Here is a 19,012-nt window from a genome sequence, read left to right on the forward strand (position 1 = left end):
ACAACAGAGCGACATGTAGATGAAGCGCAGGAAGATGACATTATGGACGCCGTTACTATGAACCCTACAATAAGCACTAGACAAGTAAGTCGAGAACTCAATGTTACTCACTCAAAAGTAAGTAGAGTCTTACAAAAAAATAATCTATACCCATATCACATTCAAATGGTTCAGCGACTACATGCTGGAGATGAGATCGATAGGTTGGAATTTTGTAGATGGATTAACAATAATCGACCAACGCTATACAGGACACTATTTACAGATGAAGCCCAATTTACCAGAGACGGGATAAATAATTCACGAAATTCACATGTGTGGGCAGAAGAAAATCCCCATGCTATTCGAGAACGTCGTTCTCAGTTAAGGTTTTCGGTTAACGTGTGGATTGGTGTCATACATAACCAATTAGTAGGTCCTCACTTTTTTGATGGTCCTTTAAGAGGGCAGGTCTATTTGAACTTTCTACAAAATATTTTGCCGAATTTGCTTGCCAACGCGAACGTTGCTATCCGAGGGATGTATTTTCAGCATGATGCCCACACTTTTTACTGGCAGTGAGACAACATCTCAATAATGTTTATGGCAACAGGTGGATAGGACGTGCAGGTCCTATTTCGTGGCCTTCAAGATCCCCTGATTTCAATCCCGTTGATTACCATATTTGGGGACGATTGAAGCAACTAGTTTACGCAGTGAATATTAATAACCGACAACAATTAATTGATAGAATTATACATTGTTGTAATACTAATAGAAACGATCCCCAGAGTATCCGTAATTCAATACGTAAATTAACAATTCGGCAACAAAAATGTGTACAGGCTGCAGGGTTCCATTTCGAAAATCTATTTTGAATTATTTTTATTTTGTTACCATTATTGTATCTTTTCCAGTTCTAATTTATGGGTTTATCATAACTATGTACATATTTTTAGTTTTTTTTTTAAATTGTTCTTCGTTATTGTTAGTAGTTACTGTTTTTTGTTGTGCAGTGACTCAGTTTATCATTTCAATTAAAATGTTTGAAATTTATAACATTTGTTTAAATTAATTACCTTATAATTTGATACTTCATTATGGTTGTTCTATTTTTGGTAAGATTTGATCGTTCACTAAAAATTTAATAAAAGTGCGACAACATTGTCGCATATGTCGTTTTCATTGGCTATTTATGTAGTTTGAAAATCACTTATTGCATTTAAAAAAATATATACAGGGTGTAATATTTAATACGAATCCCTAAATTAATTTTTCCAAAGCCAGTCCTGGAATTTTTTAGTTTAGCTAATACCAGTCGAATGCTTGATAGTAGTGTACTGTATCATGCAAAAATTAAAAAAATCAAATGAGCCGTATAAACACTACATTAAAATGAAATAAATGGTCAATTACACAAATCACCCTGTTAATTAATAAAGAAGAGGAGTTGACATTTTTTAGTGGCCACATGATATGCTCCCTGAGGGACTCTCTTAAACTTATCTTTTAATTTATTAGCACTTGTAAAATTTTAGTTGTAAGTTTTAGGGTAGTATTGAACAAGTTTATACCTCTGTAGTTTTCTGGCTGTTGTTTATCTCCTTTTTTGAATAGTAGAATTAGTTAGCTCGTTCTTCATTCTTCCAGTATTATATTGTGTTTTATAATTTTATTAATTAATGTTGTTAAATTGTTCTGTCATTGCTGTTCCACAATAATTTAGTAATTCGTTTGGTATCCCGTCTTTACATGCTGCTTTTCTGTTCTTCAGCTTTTCAAATATTTTCCGAACTTCCTGTACATTTATATTAAGTTTTTTATTTGTGGCAATTTCTGGTGCCTCGGTTCTAGCGTCGTTTGTTCTTCATCTGCATAGAGCTTTTTTTAGGTAATCAATTCACGAGCCCGAATCGAGGTAGAAAATCGTAATGAAGTTATAAAGACGATAGTTTACAAAAACGTTGACGAAATTAAAATTTACGAATAATATTGGACTTTAAACCGATCGAGAACCTGCAGGAATACTATGGCAAGATGACCATTGTTTCAATAGACCAGCATATTCTGCAACAATGCCGCATACCAAGTTTTCACAAATAAAAGTACTTAGAAACGCCGTAGACAAACCGACAAACTGGCACCTAACTCGACACGTGATTGAAATGTTCGTAAGTAATTCTCAAGAACACTATAATCCCGGTACTAATCTTACTGTTGATGACCGGTTAGTGCCATTTCTTGGTAGATGTCCTTTTGGAGCCTAAATGAAAAGTAAACCAGCAAAATATGGTGTCTTGCAGATGTCGTTCATTCTAAGAAATTACGAGTATATTTGGGGAAACAAGGAAATACTCCGGAATGCAACCAAGAAAGAAGGGCAGTTTTAAATTTATTGTTCTTTATTGGGCCCTGGTTACAAAATTACCACGAACAACTTCTTCACTTATTTGGAATTAGCAGAAGATTTCATCGAAAAGGAACTAACACTATGCAAAACGCTACGAAGGATTAAAACGTGCATACCTCAGGAGTTTAGGCCTGCTCTAAATCGTGATATTTATTCTTCAGTTTTTGGATTTCAGTCGGATATCACATTGGTGTCCCAAGTCCAAAAAGTAAACTGAAGTGTTATTCGAGTATCTTATTCTCCCAACACCAACATTCCGCAGTTTACGAAGATATAAACAACAACCAAATACAATAACACGTTATAATGCCAGAAAGGGTTTCGTAGATACACTTTCCAATGAATATACAAAGCGAATGCAGAATGAATATAGGAATGAGATAAGAAGATCTAAGAAAGAAAGGTGGAGTAACCTACTTTAGGATCTCGAACTGGGGACAGGACTAAGATCGTCTGTATCGAATTGAAGGCGAAAAAGCCACCCTACCCATGCTCAAGGAGGAGAAACTTCGTTTAATAGGGGAACTCTTTCCTCAGGCGGAGGATAGGTGTTAAAGGGTTACTAGTTTCGTAGAGGCCGAACCTTTATTGAGTTGGAACTCAGTGAGGCTGTTGGCCGGATAAAGATCCAAAAGGCACCTGGCATAGATGGAGTCATGCTGGAGACAGTAAGACTCGCCTCAATTAGATACCCGCAGGTTTTCATGAGACCATAGACCATAGACTATTTTCGCACTAAGACGCGGTCATACAAGTAACCTCTTTAGTCACGCAGGATACCAAGAGATGGGTGGATCTCATCCTGCTTGACGTCAAGAAGGCCTTTAACACCTGGTCAACGTAATTAAAAGATACTTTACTGACAGGTCTATAAGAGAAAAAGATACCAGCATCAGTTTGTCGCAGGGTGTTCCTCAGGGTTTAGCACTAGGTCCCACCTGGTAGAATGTTCTGTACGATGGGGTGTTGAGGCTACAGATGTCAAGGGGATGCATTCTTGTAGCTTATGCTGATGATCTCGCACTGGTTTCGAAGGCGAGTCAGAAAACGGACATGGCTAATGTGGCTAACACAGCTCTGCGTCGTATTAGTAGGTGGATCAGAAAGAACCATCTACAGCTAGCACCTCAGAAAACTAAGGTGTTAGTTCTCAAAGGGAGCCAAGACAATTTCTTTCTTTGCTGTATAGTTAAAGGTGTGAAGGTTACACAAGTTAAATCGGTTAAGCGAGGGTGTCCTTGCTTCATGACGTTAGATGTTTCCCCCACCGTTACCTGCCAGAATTCAATGGATAACTTCTTAGGCTCTTACTGGAATCTAGCAATACGACAATTAAAATAAAAAAAAGATACACTGTACAAGATGATTGCTGAATACACCTGCAAAAACTAACCAATTTATCTCAATCCTAAATGGAAATGTCAATATTTAGACAAAAAAAGAACATTTGGTCAGAGTTAGGCAAAAGGCTTTTAGAACCACACTTAAAAGAAATAATAAGAGACTCAATAATCCAATATCATCTAACCGACGAAACAAAAGAAGGTATTAACCAGATATTGAAAGAACTGGAGGATCACTACAACGTAGAAGAACCCGTAGAAATATCTAATTTACCACAACCAAAAGAAAAGGAATGTACCATATTTGTCCAAGGTAGAAATATTCCAAGTAGCAAAGCAAATATTGTAAATGTAATAATATTGTGTGTCCATCACACAGTAAGAAAGTAAAATATGTAATAAATGTGATGGTTAATTTTTTAACTTAAAATTTTTTTAATGAAAATTGTATTTCTTAATGTTTAAATTATTTCTAGTAAGAGTTATTGGCAAAACGTCTTTAAAATTATAACATCTTGAAATATTACCGCTTTTATACCATTTTAGTAATAATTTTGTATGAATAAACAAAAAAAAAACATTGGAGCGTTGACTCATCCCACCTGGTACTATTAGGTGTTTTAAAATTGTCTTTGTATTAGGAAGGATAAATCATTATTTAAATTAATTATTTTTTAATTCATTTCATACAATTTCATATAACTCATTAAAGAATAATAACTTACCAATGTGGAATTGATCGACTCAAAATCGTTCATTTGTTGATTGGGTGGTAAAAAGTGTGTTTCAACTGTGTAAAGATGGTTGTGCTTAACATCCAACTTGATACCGTCTTTGTACCAAACAATTCCGCATTCAGGATAACATTCCACGACGCAGCTGAGGTTGATATGTTTCGAAGTATACAAAATGCCTTGGTAGGTTGGAGGCTTTTTCGTAAACGCCGGTGCAGCTAAGAACAACACAAAATATTAGTTGTTGATTAAAAGTAATAATAAATTAGAGTGTTTAGGTTATGGTTACTAGAGGCAAGTCAAATAAATATAAAAATTTTAATATATGTAGGCCTCTTGCAAAACTTAAGGATGCTACAGCTGATAAACAATTAAGAGTATTTTAACATTTCCATGTTAAAAACAGTACTGTTTTACTTTGCTTCTGGTTTGTTTATTAGTTCCTTGATTTGCGTTCTAACTCACCGCAAAGAAGTCTTAAATCTTTATTTAATCTGATTTGTTTTTTTTTTGTTTTGCAAGTTGATTGTCACAATTATTGAGATAAATCCGTGAGGTACTACAGTATATTTTAGTGCTGCAACCTGTAGCTACTTCTTTGGTACACTATATTTTGGCGCCCAACGTGGGGCTTCTTTGTAACATTTTGTCGGTGGATTCGTTTTAAACTTAGTTTAATACCTGCCACTAGACTAGAGGGTTGGTGCTGAGATCTAATATATGCTACTGGAAACTCTACTCTTCAAAAATATCCGATTCTGGTCTAGTGTTATGAAAATAATCACAACTGTGTAGCAAATGAGTACAAACAATTAGGGTAAAACAAAGCACAAGTGGATAGATATAAAAACACCAAAGAACAAAACAAACCAAAGGACAAAACAGTTAGTACAGGAAACTTAAAAAGTTCGAGGACCCATAAGTGAAACTGATCTGCTGATGATGATTACTCTATCAGATCGAAAATTTTAATTAACTAATAAAGACTTAATAAAACAAAATTATCAAAGATAAGGGGGTGTAATATTGAGTTTTTTACAAGAAAAATCAAAGATATTTGATAAAAAGTAAACATTATGGTGTAAGGTGAACGAAATTTAAAAGTATATGGAAAAAACCCTGTTTTTTTTGGCAAAAATTACTTTTTTAAAAAAATTTAAAATCCAGAAAGTCCAAACACAACAAATACAACTAAAATAACATCTTAGCAATCAGATTACTGCTAATAACTTGTAAAATATGAATGTACTCACCATATACATTAACGAAAACGCTCGCCTGAGCTCCCTTTCCACCCTCGTTCTGGGCAGCGCAAGAAAAATTATTCCTCGTTTCGAGTCTCGCTGAGGTGATGGTATAAACAGATTGGGTGACGTTTGTTAGCACATGTGATCCCCTATGCCAGATGTAACTTATGTTGTCTGGTCGGCCACTTGATTCAACGGTACACGTTAGGTTTACTGAACCTCCTTTGACGACTTTGGATGGTGCGTATCGTATGCGTGCTGGACCGGGAGGATCTGAAAATGGTTAATAATTGCTATTTAAAAAAAAATTGTTTAAACAATTCGTTTATAAAAAAATATTAATATAAAAACCCTATTGGGCTACATCACATAATGTTTTCGGAATAACTATTCCATTATCAATCAGTGCTATCTGGATTTATATGTTTGAAGCAACTTAATATGTAAATATTAAAAAATTATGATGTTTAAGCTATAAACGAGATTTCGTTTATAACTTTAACATCATAGTTTTTTAATATCAGAGATGTTATTTAAAGTTTATTTCCAGAGTCCCTAAAGACAACCATTATTATTATTCTTTATAAGGGTGGTGAAAAATCGAATGTCTACAACTATAGACCTATTGCCTTACTACCGGTCCTATTCAAAATTATTGAGAGACTTATAAAAGTCCGACTTAAGTCTTTTTTCGTTGAAAAGAACATTTTATCACAAAGTCAGTTCCGATTTTTATCTAATAAATGTACCAGTGATGCTATGTTTTCTGTACTACATGAGGCCTATTAAGCACTAAACAATAATCTTTAAACTGCCACTGTTTTTTGTGACTATGCCAAAGCTTTTGATTGTGTAAATCACGGCATTTTGATAAAAAAAATAAATTTCTACGGAATTTAAGGTATTTCTTTGAATTGGTTCCAATCCTGCTTGAGGAATAGGGAACAACTAGTTAGAGCAAATGATACTGACTCTTGTCACAAAATCATTGTATGTGAAGTACCACAAGGTTCAGTATTGGGTCCTATACTTTTTCTTATCTTTATAAATGACATCACTAACTTAAAAATCGACGGAAACATTTTTCTTTTTACTGATGGTACCATTATTACCTGGAGGAATTTTAATATTGCAACTTTTCATGCAACTATAACTTCTAATCTACGTAAAATAAAAACCTGGTCCGACTCTAATTTACTCTCTTTTAACGTGAATAAGACAGAAGCATTATCCTCTAAAGGAGCTCTTCAACCCTTGCTTCTTAATAACAGCCAGATCAAAATCGTTGTTTCTATACAATTTCTTGGTATTTTTATAGACAGTAACCTTAAATTGATTCCTTCATATCGATTTGTTAAGTAAGAACTAACCTCAGCCTGCTATGCAATAAGATCTGTTTCGAAGGAAATCAGTTTAGCATCTTCCAAAATAACATATTTTTCTTTGTTCGAGTCTCATCTTCGATATGGCCTTCCTCTTTGGAATTCCAGTACAGCTGCCCAATCTGATGTTATTTTTGCATTACAAAAAAGATCAAAACGGTATCTTTTTGGCCTCAGTAGAATAACACATTGCAGAAGTTACTTCAAAAATCACGGGATTTTAACTCTTCCCTCCTTGTATATTTTAGAAATAATTTGCTTAAATTGTAAACACTTACATGTTTTTCCAGCAAGACCTAATCATTACTACTCCACCAGAAATTCAACCTTTGATGTGTATTTACCGACCTAGTCCACTAAGTTAGTAAATAAATCTATATTATATTCGGCAAAAAAATTATACAACCATCTCCCTTTGCACTACAACTTCTTTCCTCAAGTTCCGTAAATTTACAAAAGCCTATCTCTCTGAAAGGAAATATTATTCAGTGAAAGAGTTTCTTAACGAATAACTATGAAATTACAGTACGTTTAGGTACAATCAACTAAAGTATTGTTATATTTATATATATATATATATATATATATATATATATATATATATATATATATATATATATATATGTATATATATATTTGACAATATTGACAATTTTTTTTTCAGAAGTTAGGCCTTCAAATTCCCCCAAATAAAGGAATCCTAATTCACGACTTAGCTCTCCAACCAAACCACAAGTAGCCGTTCGCAAAAGTTTCAATTTATTTGCTAACCCTATCTCTAAGCCCAATTATTGTTCAGTCCCCATTAATTCAACCCTTAATTGTTACAGATTCCCCACCGACGAGAAGTTTTTTGTTTTGTCAAATCCACTATCATGAAATGTAATGATAATTAAAATGAAGTAATTAAATATAAATACAAGATAATAATGATAATGTAATGGCGAATTTATTGTCGCGAATACTTATTATGATCTGCCGCCTAAGAGACTCTATACATGGAAATCTCCAGCAGACAACCAACATAACGTCATCAAAAACCAAATTGACTACCTTCTTATCTGCAAACGATACCCAAATTCCATAAAATCAGTAAAATCATACCCCGGAGCTGATGTGAAATTAGATCACAACCCAGTTGTAGGAAGGTTTAGAATTAATCTAAAAAAAGCTTGTGGCTAAAACTAAAGTAGAGAGAATACAAGTATCCCGTTTGAGAGATCCATCAACAAAAGATCAAGTTACACTAAAAGTTAAACAAGAGCTCACCAAAATAGAAATTATTCCTACTGAAGATGCAAACAGGAAATAGCATATGTTAAAAGATGCTCTTGTACGCACATGTGAGACAACACTAACACCTAAGCTGATCAAGCACAATTAATGGATGACCGATGAGATTCTGGATCTCATGGAAGCAAGGAGATCTTATAAAACCAAAGACAAAAACATGTATAATATTATACACACAGAAATAAGGAGAAAGATCAGAGGTGCAAAGCAAAGATGGTATAGTGACAGATGCGAAGAGATTGAACAGTTGGTAGAGAAACATGATAACTTAAAATTTCATAAAAAAATTAGGGAAATAGGAACTAATATTAAGAAAAAAACAAACATACTGATGGATAAAAACGGCAAAATAATTATAGACGTCGGTGAAAGGCTTAAAAGATGGCAGGAATATATTCAAGAGCTATTTAAAGACGAACGGACTGAGATAGTACTAGAGCAGGAAAAGTTCGACAACGGCCCAGACATAACAGAAGATGAGGCGATAAAGTGAACAAAGAACAACAAGGCAAGAGGCCCCCACGAAATACCTGTAGACATAATACGGTTAATAACAAAAAAGAAAATTGGTATATTGGTCGACTTATTCAATACAATATACAGTACAGGAATCAATCCCAGAGATTGGCTGGTGTCAACATTCATAACACGACCAAAAAAACCAAATGCAAAAGAATGCCAAGACCACCGGATAATAAGTTTAATGAGTCATACGCTCAAAATATTTTTAAAAATTATACACCGGAGAATACACAACAAACTTGAGCAGGCCATAAGTGACACACAATTTGGATTTAGAAATGCACTGGGAACGAGGGAAGCCCTGTTCGCTGTGAATGTACTGTGCAAAGGTGCATGGCTGTTAATCAGCCAGTATATATGTGTTTCTTGGATTACAACAAAGCCTTCGATAAGGTCAGATATAACCGTCTTATCGAATTACTTTAAAAGAAAAACTTAGATATGAAAGACATCAGGATCATTAGCGCTATCTATTATAATCAGATCGCTGTGGTAAAAGAGAACAACGTCTTTTTAAATGAAATACAGATTAAGAGGGACGTCAGGCATGGCTGTGTCCTGTCTCCTACTTTGTTCAATTTGTATTCAGAGGAAATAATCCAGGAAGCACTAGAAGAACTAATTATGGGAATAAAAGTAAATGGCCAACCAATGAATAATATACGGTTTGCCGACGACACTATTTTATTAGCGGAATGTCTTGAGGATTTACAACAAATGGTTGACAGAGTGGTAGAAGGCAGTGAAGAAAACGGACTGTCCTTAAACACAAGAAACACACAATTTATGGTAATTACAAAAGCCCAACAGCGCCAAGAAAACATAACAATACATGGAGAACAAATTAAAAAAGTTGAAAAATATAAATGTCTGGGTACAATAATTAACGAAAATAATGAGTACACAGAAGAGATTAAGGCAAGAATAGGACAGGCAAGAAATTCTTTGAATAAACTGAAAAAAGTACTCTGCAGCAGGGACATTTCAATTTCTTTAAAGATAAGACTTCTAAGATGCTACGTGTTCTCCGTATTATTTTATGGGTTGGAGGCTTGGACTTTAAAGAAAGATGTTTCGGACAGATTAGAAGCCTTCGAGTTATGGGCCTACAGAAGGATATTAAGAATAAGTTGGGTGGATAGAATCACGAATGTCGAGGTGTTGAGAAGAGTGGGAAAAGATAAAGAGGTTATAAATACAATTCAAGTCAGAAAACTGCAATATCTGGGACATGTTATGAGGGGCGAGCGTTATAACTTGTTGCAATTAATATTGCAAGGAAGAATACAGGGTAGAAGGAGTCGCGGAAGAAGACGCATCTCCTGGTTAAACAATTTGGGAGCTAGGTTTAACTGCACTTCTGCTGACCTCTTTAGAGCAGCGGTATCAAAAGTGCGAGTTGCCATGATGGTTGCCAACCTTTTTAGAGGAGATGTCACATGAAGAAGAAGAAGAATGGCGAATAAATTTTATATATTATATATTATTATTATTAAGTATATTAATTATAGTATATAATTATAGTTTATTTAACAAATTTCTGAAAATTACGAAAATCATTAAACAAAATAATTAAAGAAGAAAATTAAGATTTTAAAAATTTTAAAGAATTTAAATGTGTGGTGTTATAAAAAATATTACCAATTCAGTAATAGACATACATAAACTTTTATTAACCCACATATGGTAATAACGCGCTATAAGAAGTATCCACTTCTGTCAGTACTCCCCAAGTGCCACACGCCGTTTTTTTAAACGTAGTCTCGTTATTTGTTTTCGAATTTCAGGACAAAATAAGTTATAATAAAATAATTTAACTTTATATTTCAGAATCAGCAGTTTAAAGACTATTTGCAAAGTTGTCCTCAGTCATTTTAAATATATTTCCCAGTAAGAGCAGTGAAAAATTATAAATTTAAAGATACTACTTGACATAGCTGTTACATGTCTAATTTATATCGGTCTGGTGTATCGGAAAAGGTCACCCGTCTTATTTACCAAACCAATAATAGTTGTCGACATTCGAAAAGGTAACAAACGGAAACTTACAGTAAACTACCAACTCCTGTGGCTCGGACACCGGTCCCCAACCGCCCTTGTTCATTCCTTGACACGTATAGTTGCCGGAAAACGACTCGTCGACCCTTTCGAGGCTCAAAATGCTCGGATCCAGACCGCAGAATGGGCCGCCGTTCCCTTCGGCATTGCCGTTCTCGTCGATGTTCGTATAGTTGCATTCCGGGAATTCTTTCATCAATTCACCTTCGAGGAACCACCGGACCTGAAAGAGATGAATGAAGACCATTAGTAATAAATAGTTTTATGCCACTTACTATGTGCATACGGTAATAGTGGGTTACATTGCGTGTGATAGGTCATCGAAACCCGATCAACCAGAAAAAAATCATTACAGCTGATCTAAATGGAAGGAAAATACGATAACCAGATGTAAAAAATAAAAAAGTTTGTTTTTAAACGTAACTGATGAAATGTAATAGTTGTAAAGAAAACAGTTTTTAATAAAATTTTCACAATATTTATCAAAATTTTTAACATAATGTTCAGATTGCTCCACCTTTTCTATCTGACCAGTATCTTGAGAATATTGATGAGAGACTTTTATGACAAGAAAAGACATTTTTTTTAGTAACAAAAATTACATCAGCCAAACTGGCTATTAGCGAAATAATAGTAGCAAACAATAATTTGTATTACACTTATATGTTTAGATAGTGTTTAAAATGTTAATTAAAGTTAAGAAACTTTTAAGGTTTGACATATTGCGCTGTAGACCTAAAATATGCAAGATACCAGACTGCAGACTTCACAGAGGAGATACAGAAGACCCCAACAATTCTTCTTCTTTACGTGCCATCTCTGCGAATGAGGAAAGATTAACAATCATCACTGCTATTCTAACTTTTGACACTACAGCCCGAAAGAGTTCAGTTGAGCTGCATCCAAACCATTATCTGAGGTTTCTCAGCCAGGACATTCTTCTTTCTGCATTATTAGTTTTAGCAATTCATATCAGTCACGACGTGTTAGATGACCCAGATATTGAAGTTTTCTTATTTTGATGGAATCCAGTATCTCCCTGCTGTTCTCTATTCTTCTTAGTACTTCGTCATTGGTTATTCTGTCTGTCCAGGAGATTCTCAGCATTCTTCGATATTTTCACATTTCAAATGCTTTCAATTTATTGAGAAATTGTTTATTTAAAGTCTATATCTCCACACCACACAAAAAAACAGAAAATACACAACAATTTAGTACTCGTTTTCTAAGATTTAGTCTGGGGTCTCTACAACATAATATTTGTTTCATATTATTGAATGCATTTGTAGCCTTTTCTATTCTAACTCTAATTTCTTTGGTATAATCGTTTGTTTCATTAATGTTTGCCCCCAAATAGTTAGAATTCTGAACTCATTCTATCGTCTTATTATTTAAGTGTAGATTGATGTATTTAATATTTTTCTTTGATATAACCATGAATTTTGTTTTCTTTATGTTTAGTGACAGACCAAATTCTTCACTCGCTGCAATAACCTTAACTAAAATTCTTTGTAGATCTGCCCCAACAATTATAGAGGTATAAATCTACTGAACACCGCACTTAAGCTTACCACAAAAGTCCTAACCAACAAAATCAATAAACTAACAACTTTATCAGTTGAAAAACAAGGATTCAGATCCTGCGTACAATAAACTAGCATATCTATGTTTTATAGATCTGACAAAGGCTTTCGATCGCATCCAAGTCGAAGACGTCTTACACCTACTGTATAAAAGAAACATACCAATCAATATTATACAAACTATTGAAAACATCTACTTCCATAATCAAATACAGGTAGAAATAAATGGAACACTAACACAGTGTATACCAGTACAAAGCGGAATCAGACAGGGTGACTTGTTAAGCCCACTTTTCTTTAATATAATAATGGACGAAATAATACAAGCAGCACGTACATGGTTACATAATGCGGAACAAAGAAATCCAAATACTATGTTATGCAGACGATTCCGTATTAATCGCCGAGACAGAAAACGAGCTCCAAACATTATAACACAATTTCAATACATCAACCACGAAATACAATGATGTCAGTACAAAAAACCAAATGTATGACAAAATCTAAATACCCACTACGATGTAAAATCGAAATTGATGGGAAAATAATAAAGCAGGAAGCAAGGTATAGATATGTGGGAATAGATATAACTATTTATGGAGACTTTAAAGAAAAAGTACGGCAACAAAGCTTAAAATCAAGTAAAGTGACGGGATCTTTCAATTATACAATCTGGGAGAAAAAACACAGGATAGAGACAGGACCTGATATATTTAATACGGAAAGACTATTAGAAACAACAGAGATAAAAATACTTCGACGGATATCAGGGAAAAGTTTGTTGGATAGGGAAAGAAGCGATAAGAAGATTATATGGAAGACATAAATGGATGGGTGATAAAATGGAAACAGGAGTGAAACGAATATATTAGGAAAATGGCAGAGGATAGGATAGTACGTTAAGCATGAGATAAGTCACCAAATGGACATTTAAACAATTTAGGAGGCTAATATTGAAGAAAAAACAGGCTTTAAAGCCTACACATAAAAAGAGAGAAAAAGAAGTAGAAGAAGACTTTAAATATCACTTAGTTTTTTGGGTATATTGTACAACATGCGCTTTGGTGTTAATGCTGGACATTTCTCTAATATATGTTTGATTATTAACTTTTCTTCACAGTTGTCACATCTTGGTTCTTGTTTGTTGGAGAACACGTAGCTATTAGTTAATCGCGTATGGCCCACTCGGAGTCGCGTTAATATTACCTGGTCTCTTCGACTTGTTGGTAATGTGGGCCAGGGTTTTATCGATATTTTACTATCGCGTAGCTTGGCGGATGACACTTTTCACTTCTTTTCCCACATATATCGTACTTTAAATTTGACCACCGCTTTCACGCCCGCACTCGTAAATGTTTCAGTACACTTCGCACTATCACTAGTTACAGCTTCTTGTGCAGCGTTGTCTGCCTCTTCATTTCCTTGAATTCCAATATGGGATGGTATTCAGAAGAATATAATATTTTTTTCATTGAGTTGAGCGGTATGAACTTGTTTTATCTTGATGACCAAAGGATTAGTTGGGTAGACATATTGGTACGGAACTTGGAGAGTCTGGGAGTATAATATAATTGGTATTATTGGATGCGTTGACAGCAAGGTTGGCCTGGTATAGAGCGTATAGTTCAGCCGAGTAAATGGAGTACTCTGAAGGGAATTTGTATTTATTTGTGTATATATGTGTGTAATCCTTATAGTTGTGAAGCAGATCATTGAAGGTGGATTTGATTACCTGTGGGTTTGTTGAATATTTGTAGCAAGAAATGAGGCGGGTTAGGTTCTGAGGGTTCTTGATTTGAAATGGGGAAATTGAGGACGATTGAGCAAAAAAGCATTATGGAAACGTATAGTTTAATTGATTTAAGTAACTTCTAATCCTTGCGTAGAAGGGTTTGGCCGTTTTTGACTTATGTATGAAGAGATTTGGGAACTTTTCAGTAAAACAATTTTGAATAGCAGGGTAAGAAAAGACATAAATGTCACCCAAAATGATAACAACGAATGTATGTGAATAATTTCGCCTCTTCTTCTTGTCCCTTTCCTATCGGAGAAGGTCTAAAAAGTTCTTTTAAAAAGTTTACTTTAAAACCTTTTAAACGCCAACGTTCAAATTTTGGGAACACAATAAAAAATTATGTTGAAATTAGAAAGTGTTGAAGTATTTAAAATATTTTAATAAATATGCGTCCTGCATGTCCCATTCTTACTTTCTGGTGTCACTTGCTGTCACTTGCTTTTTTGTGCTATAGTTGTTGCTGGAAGTCGATATGTACCGAATTATGCCTAATTTTTTGGGACATAATGGAACTACAGCGAATAAATTATATAAAAGACTTATTTACAAAAATCCCCTTTAGATAACTTATTTTTAAAGATATTAGGTTTATAATTTATTGTTCCCAAAATGGGAACATTGGCAATAGCGAAACACAAGTGGCCACAGATAAAATAAAAATTAAAAACACTAACCAAAAAGGAAACTATATCATTGCGAATATTCGCCAAAAAAATTGCAGATATTTCACAAAATGGATAAGTGCATTTCTAAATAAAAATTTAACGCAAAAGGAGCTATTACTAAGATCTTTAATGTTAGATAGTCTAAGGATAATGCGATAGAATGTAATTGAATTACTATAAAATCAGCAAGACTTACAGACTCTCTAAACCATTGAAAAATTTGATATCTGTCTCATTTCCTAATCATACTTTGCAAATGACATGTACATTATTTTTAAAGAATATAAAGTATACCATGCTTTACATCCTCATAATGGAACCAAAAGTGACAGTGCTCTTATAAAAGAGAAACTATTAGACATCACAAAGTAATAAACTATTTAAGAAAAATGTTCTAAGCTAGTTCAGTGCTACAACAAACTATTTTTAGTTTGTCGTTACTGCTGTGCACTTCCCACCAAAATATAACCTCAAAAAGATGTTATTTAGAATTTTTGAAAAGACATAGGAAAATATTTTTAAATTTTTATTTGATGCTCATTTAATTGCCGAGGACATCCATTGGAGTTCTCTAAATTATGGAACTCATACATGCAATTAAGTAATTAAAATGCATTAATTTTGACATTTAAGTTAACTAAAATACATTTTTTTTGTCGAAGTTTGTTAAGGTATTTTATAATTAGACACAAAATGTTCGCTTTTTGATAATTTGTTTTTAATATATGTATATATATATATATATATATATATATATATATATATATATATATATATATATATATATATATATATTTTTAAATATGTATTCAAAAAAAACTATTTTTTCGATGTCGCGAATAACCTAGTTTATAACCAACAGTTTAATCTAATATGAAAATATACAAAATTACAGAACATACCTTGAGCAAATTCGAAGGATTCCCAGAAGTTACGTTGCACATAATCAGTACTGTTCTTTTGTCGATTGCTTTAACTGGTGCAAAAGGTTCCATCACCACTTCAACATCCGGAGTATCTGAAAGAAAGTCAAATATAACTATCAACTTCATAGTACAAAAAAGTTAAGTTTAGACATGGACATATATTATTCTTTAAAATATAAAAATCTACTTCTTGTTTAATAAAATATGTGTTAACTACAGAAGAATATTTCCAATTTAAAGCGTATACACGATCTTTTCAAATATTCATCTTAGTAGACTAATTCATTATGTCCAACACATTCTGGGAGAATACCAATCTGGTTTTACGACAAATAGATCAATAATAAATCAACCTATCGTACAGTTCCTGCATCTCTGTCTAATGGGCCGGTTTTATTGACCACATGACCTTCCCATTGGTCGTTTGGGTTACGTGGTGGATAAACCTGGCAAATCAGAAAGAGATGCAGGGAATGCTTTGCGTCTATGAATATAACCATAGGCATATAATACAAATACACTACAAGGTACTTGGACCTCCCCCAAATCATAGACGACGAGGGAACAAACTTCGAAACACAAGAAAAAGTGGATGCAATCGCTAGCAGAATGGCAGCAACAGACTGACAAAACCAAAACATGTAGGATGCAAGAACCATAGAAGAGGTCAACAAAGAATACGAAAGGATGAAAAGAAAAAATGAGTTTTAAGTAAAGGAAGAAGACTAAACTAACCCATCAGAAGTCACCAAAATCATAAGAAGATTAAAAGATAGCAGAGCTCCAGGATCAAAAGGGATACATAACTTCGCCCTCAAGAAACTTCCAAAGAAGACTATAGTAAAACTGTACTATGTATTCAAGTACTGCTTGGAAAAAGGACATTTTCCAAGTAATTGGAAGTACGCCAAGATCATCCCTTTACTAAAATCAAAAAAAGATGGAAGAAGCCCGAAAAGCTACAGGAGAATAGGCCAATACGGGAAACACTAGGAGAAGTACTGGAAAAAATCATTTATATAGAAGAATGATGAAACATGAGGAAAAAAGAAGAATCATTCAATTCGGATTTCGAAGAGGAAGAAATTGCAAACTTCAACTAGCAAGAGTCATTAGCTACACGAAGATAAGATTCAACAGAAGATAGAAAACAGGAATGGCCATCCTAGACATCAAGAACGCATACGACAAGGTCTGGAAGAAGGCACTAATATACAAGATGAACAGAGCTAGATTGCCCCATGATTTAGTTATTATATGTGTTACATATCTAACTAATAGAACATTTCAACTTTCAGCTGACCAAAAGACGTCTACGCTCTAAGAAATACAAGAAGGGACTCCTCAGGGCAGTATTCTCTCGCCCATTTTATATAATATTTTTGTTTCAGATTTACCAACAGATCCAAGAACATCTACAATCCCATACGCAGACGATACGGCAACAGGAAAGGATCATAGAAGACTAATCCAAAACATAGAAAATCACTTCGGAAAAATCACGGAATACACCGAAAATGGAAGATTAAAATCAACGCAAAGAAGATATAATTTATCATTTTCACCCAAGAAACGAGTCCACCAGTGATAGAAATAACAGTAGAAGGAAACAGGATCGGAGAACTCAGTCAAACACCTAGAAGTCCACCTCGACAGAAGACTAAACTTCTGTCCAGGAGATACACACACAAAAAACCAAGGTAAAAACAAACGCTGCTAAAAAACTAATACTTCCTTATATTTTTAGGTCCAGTCCACTATCAAGGGTCAAGAAGATTCAATTATACCAGGCCTACGTAAGATCGGCAATATTGTACGCTGTCCCAGTTTGGAGTTTTATTTCGAAGTGCAACTGGAAGAAACTTGAAGTAACAGAAACATCATGTTACAGGATCATCGATGGATCAACTTGGGAAGAACGTATAATAAATGCAACCATCAAAGAAGAGTACACACCATTGAGGGAGGTGGCTGACAAGATATTTGTTCCACCAAGTCACAAGAAGACTTCTTAAGACCAGAGACATCCTCGCAAAAAATCGGATCCAGAGGATGTTCAGAACAACTCATAGACTGATCGACCATATGATCAGGGTCAAGCCGGGTGGTTGTCGAAGACAACCAATCAGGGAAGTAGATACGATGCCAAAAACAAGTACCTACAGAAGAAGAAGCCAAGGAGTCCATGATGACAGAAAAATTCAAGGTCCGAGAGAAAGAAAATCAACATTAGGCGATGCAACAGGGGGACGTCAAGAAAAAAGAAGGCTAAAATATTTTAAGTATAAAATATATTAAGTGTGAAATGTAAATATTATTAGGGCAATAAATGTTTTTGTTTTTTATTTTTATTTTTATCTTTAGGTACTTGGCAACTCTCACTTGTATATAATGTGGCACATTTCAATTTTTACCATAGAATAAAATCTTTAAGTAATTAACTGTGTTGTACTGATTATTACTATGAGAATGGAACAAATTCTAGGTTATCTTGTTACTCTTAGTATATACAGGCGACCAGATATTTTAGATCTTAACATCATTTATTTATTATAGCTATAGACAATTTGACGCAAAAAGATTGGAAAAAGTTTGTGAAAAATTTGATTGCATTGTACGTTAAACTTATTTCTTGAACACTTAACATGTAAATCGATCTACTGCATTCAAGTTCAGAGGATTTCATAACATAATATATTTCCAATACTATATCGCAATTTAGAATTGGTACAGTTGAAGTTGTATCTGAAATGTTATTCGCGGAAAAGCACCAAATTTTTCCACGACTATCTCCTACTTTATGTTATTTTCACTTTAATATATCGCTCGTCACGTTATGCAATATCTGTTAAAGAATTTTTACTTACATATAACATTTAGTGATAAACTCTCCTCGGATGTTTCCGTTCCAATTTCGTTTCCCAATGCACAAGTGTACTCCCCCAAGTCTTCTCTAGTTACGTTCGTGATATACAAGGGAGGATTCGATATCGTTCCCCCGATGAATTTTTTGGTGTCGTTCAAAAGAAGAGGTTTGCCGTCTTTTAACCTGGAAAAGGAAAAATATTAGTATAT

The 19,012-nt window shown here is 34.0% G+C and overlaps 1 protein-coding gene across 1 annotated transcript in view; it reads right to left on the bottom strand.

Annotated features, from left to right (window-relative positions):
- The window catches only part of nrm (neuromusculin), a 671,433-nt gene that overhangs the window by 67,696 nt on the left and 584,725 nt on the right, over positions 1 to 19,012 (bottom strand). Inside the window, exons 8-12 of the mRNA XM_072544107.1 lie at positions 18,805 to 18,986; positions 15,914 to 16,029; positions 10,960 to 11,191; positions 5,720 to 5,986; positions 4,458 to 4,684 (exon numbers count right to left, since the gene is read on the bottom strand). Coding sequence (XP_072400208.1) covers positions 4,458 to 4,684; positions 5,720 to 5,986; positions 10,960 to 11,191; positions 15,914 to 16,029; positions 18,805 to 18,986 — 1,024 coding nt within the window. The remainder of the gene's footprint in view (positions 1 to 4,457; positions 4,685 to 5,719; positions 5,987 to 10,959; positions 11,192 to 15,913; positions 16,030 to 18,804; positions 18,987 to 19,012) is intronic.

The sequence above is a fragment of the Diabrotica undecimpunctata genome, chromosome 9 (assembly GCF_040954645.1).
Source record: "Diabrotica undecimpunctata isolate CICGRU chromosome 9, icDiaUnde3, whole genome shotgun sequence".
Classification (NCBI taxonomy): Eukaryota; Metazoa; Arthropoda; class Insecta; order Coleoptera; family Chrysomelidae; genus Diabrotica; species Diabrotica undecimpunctata.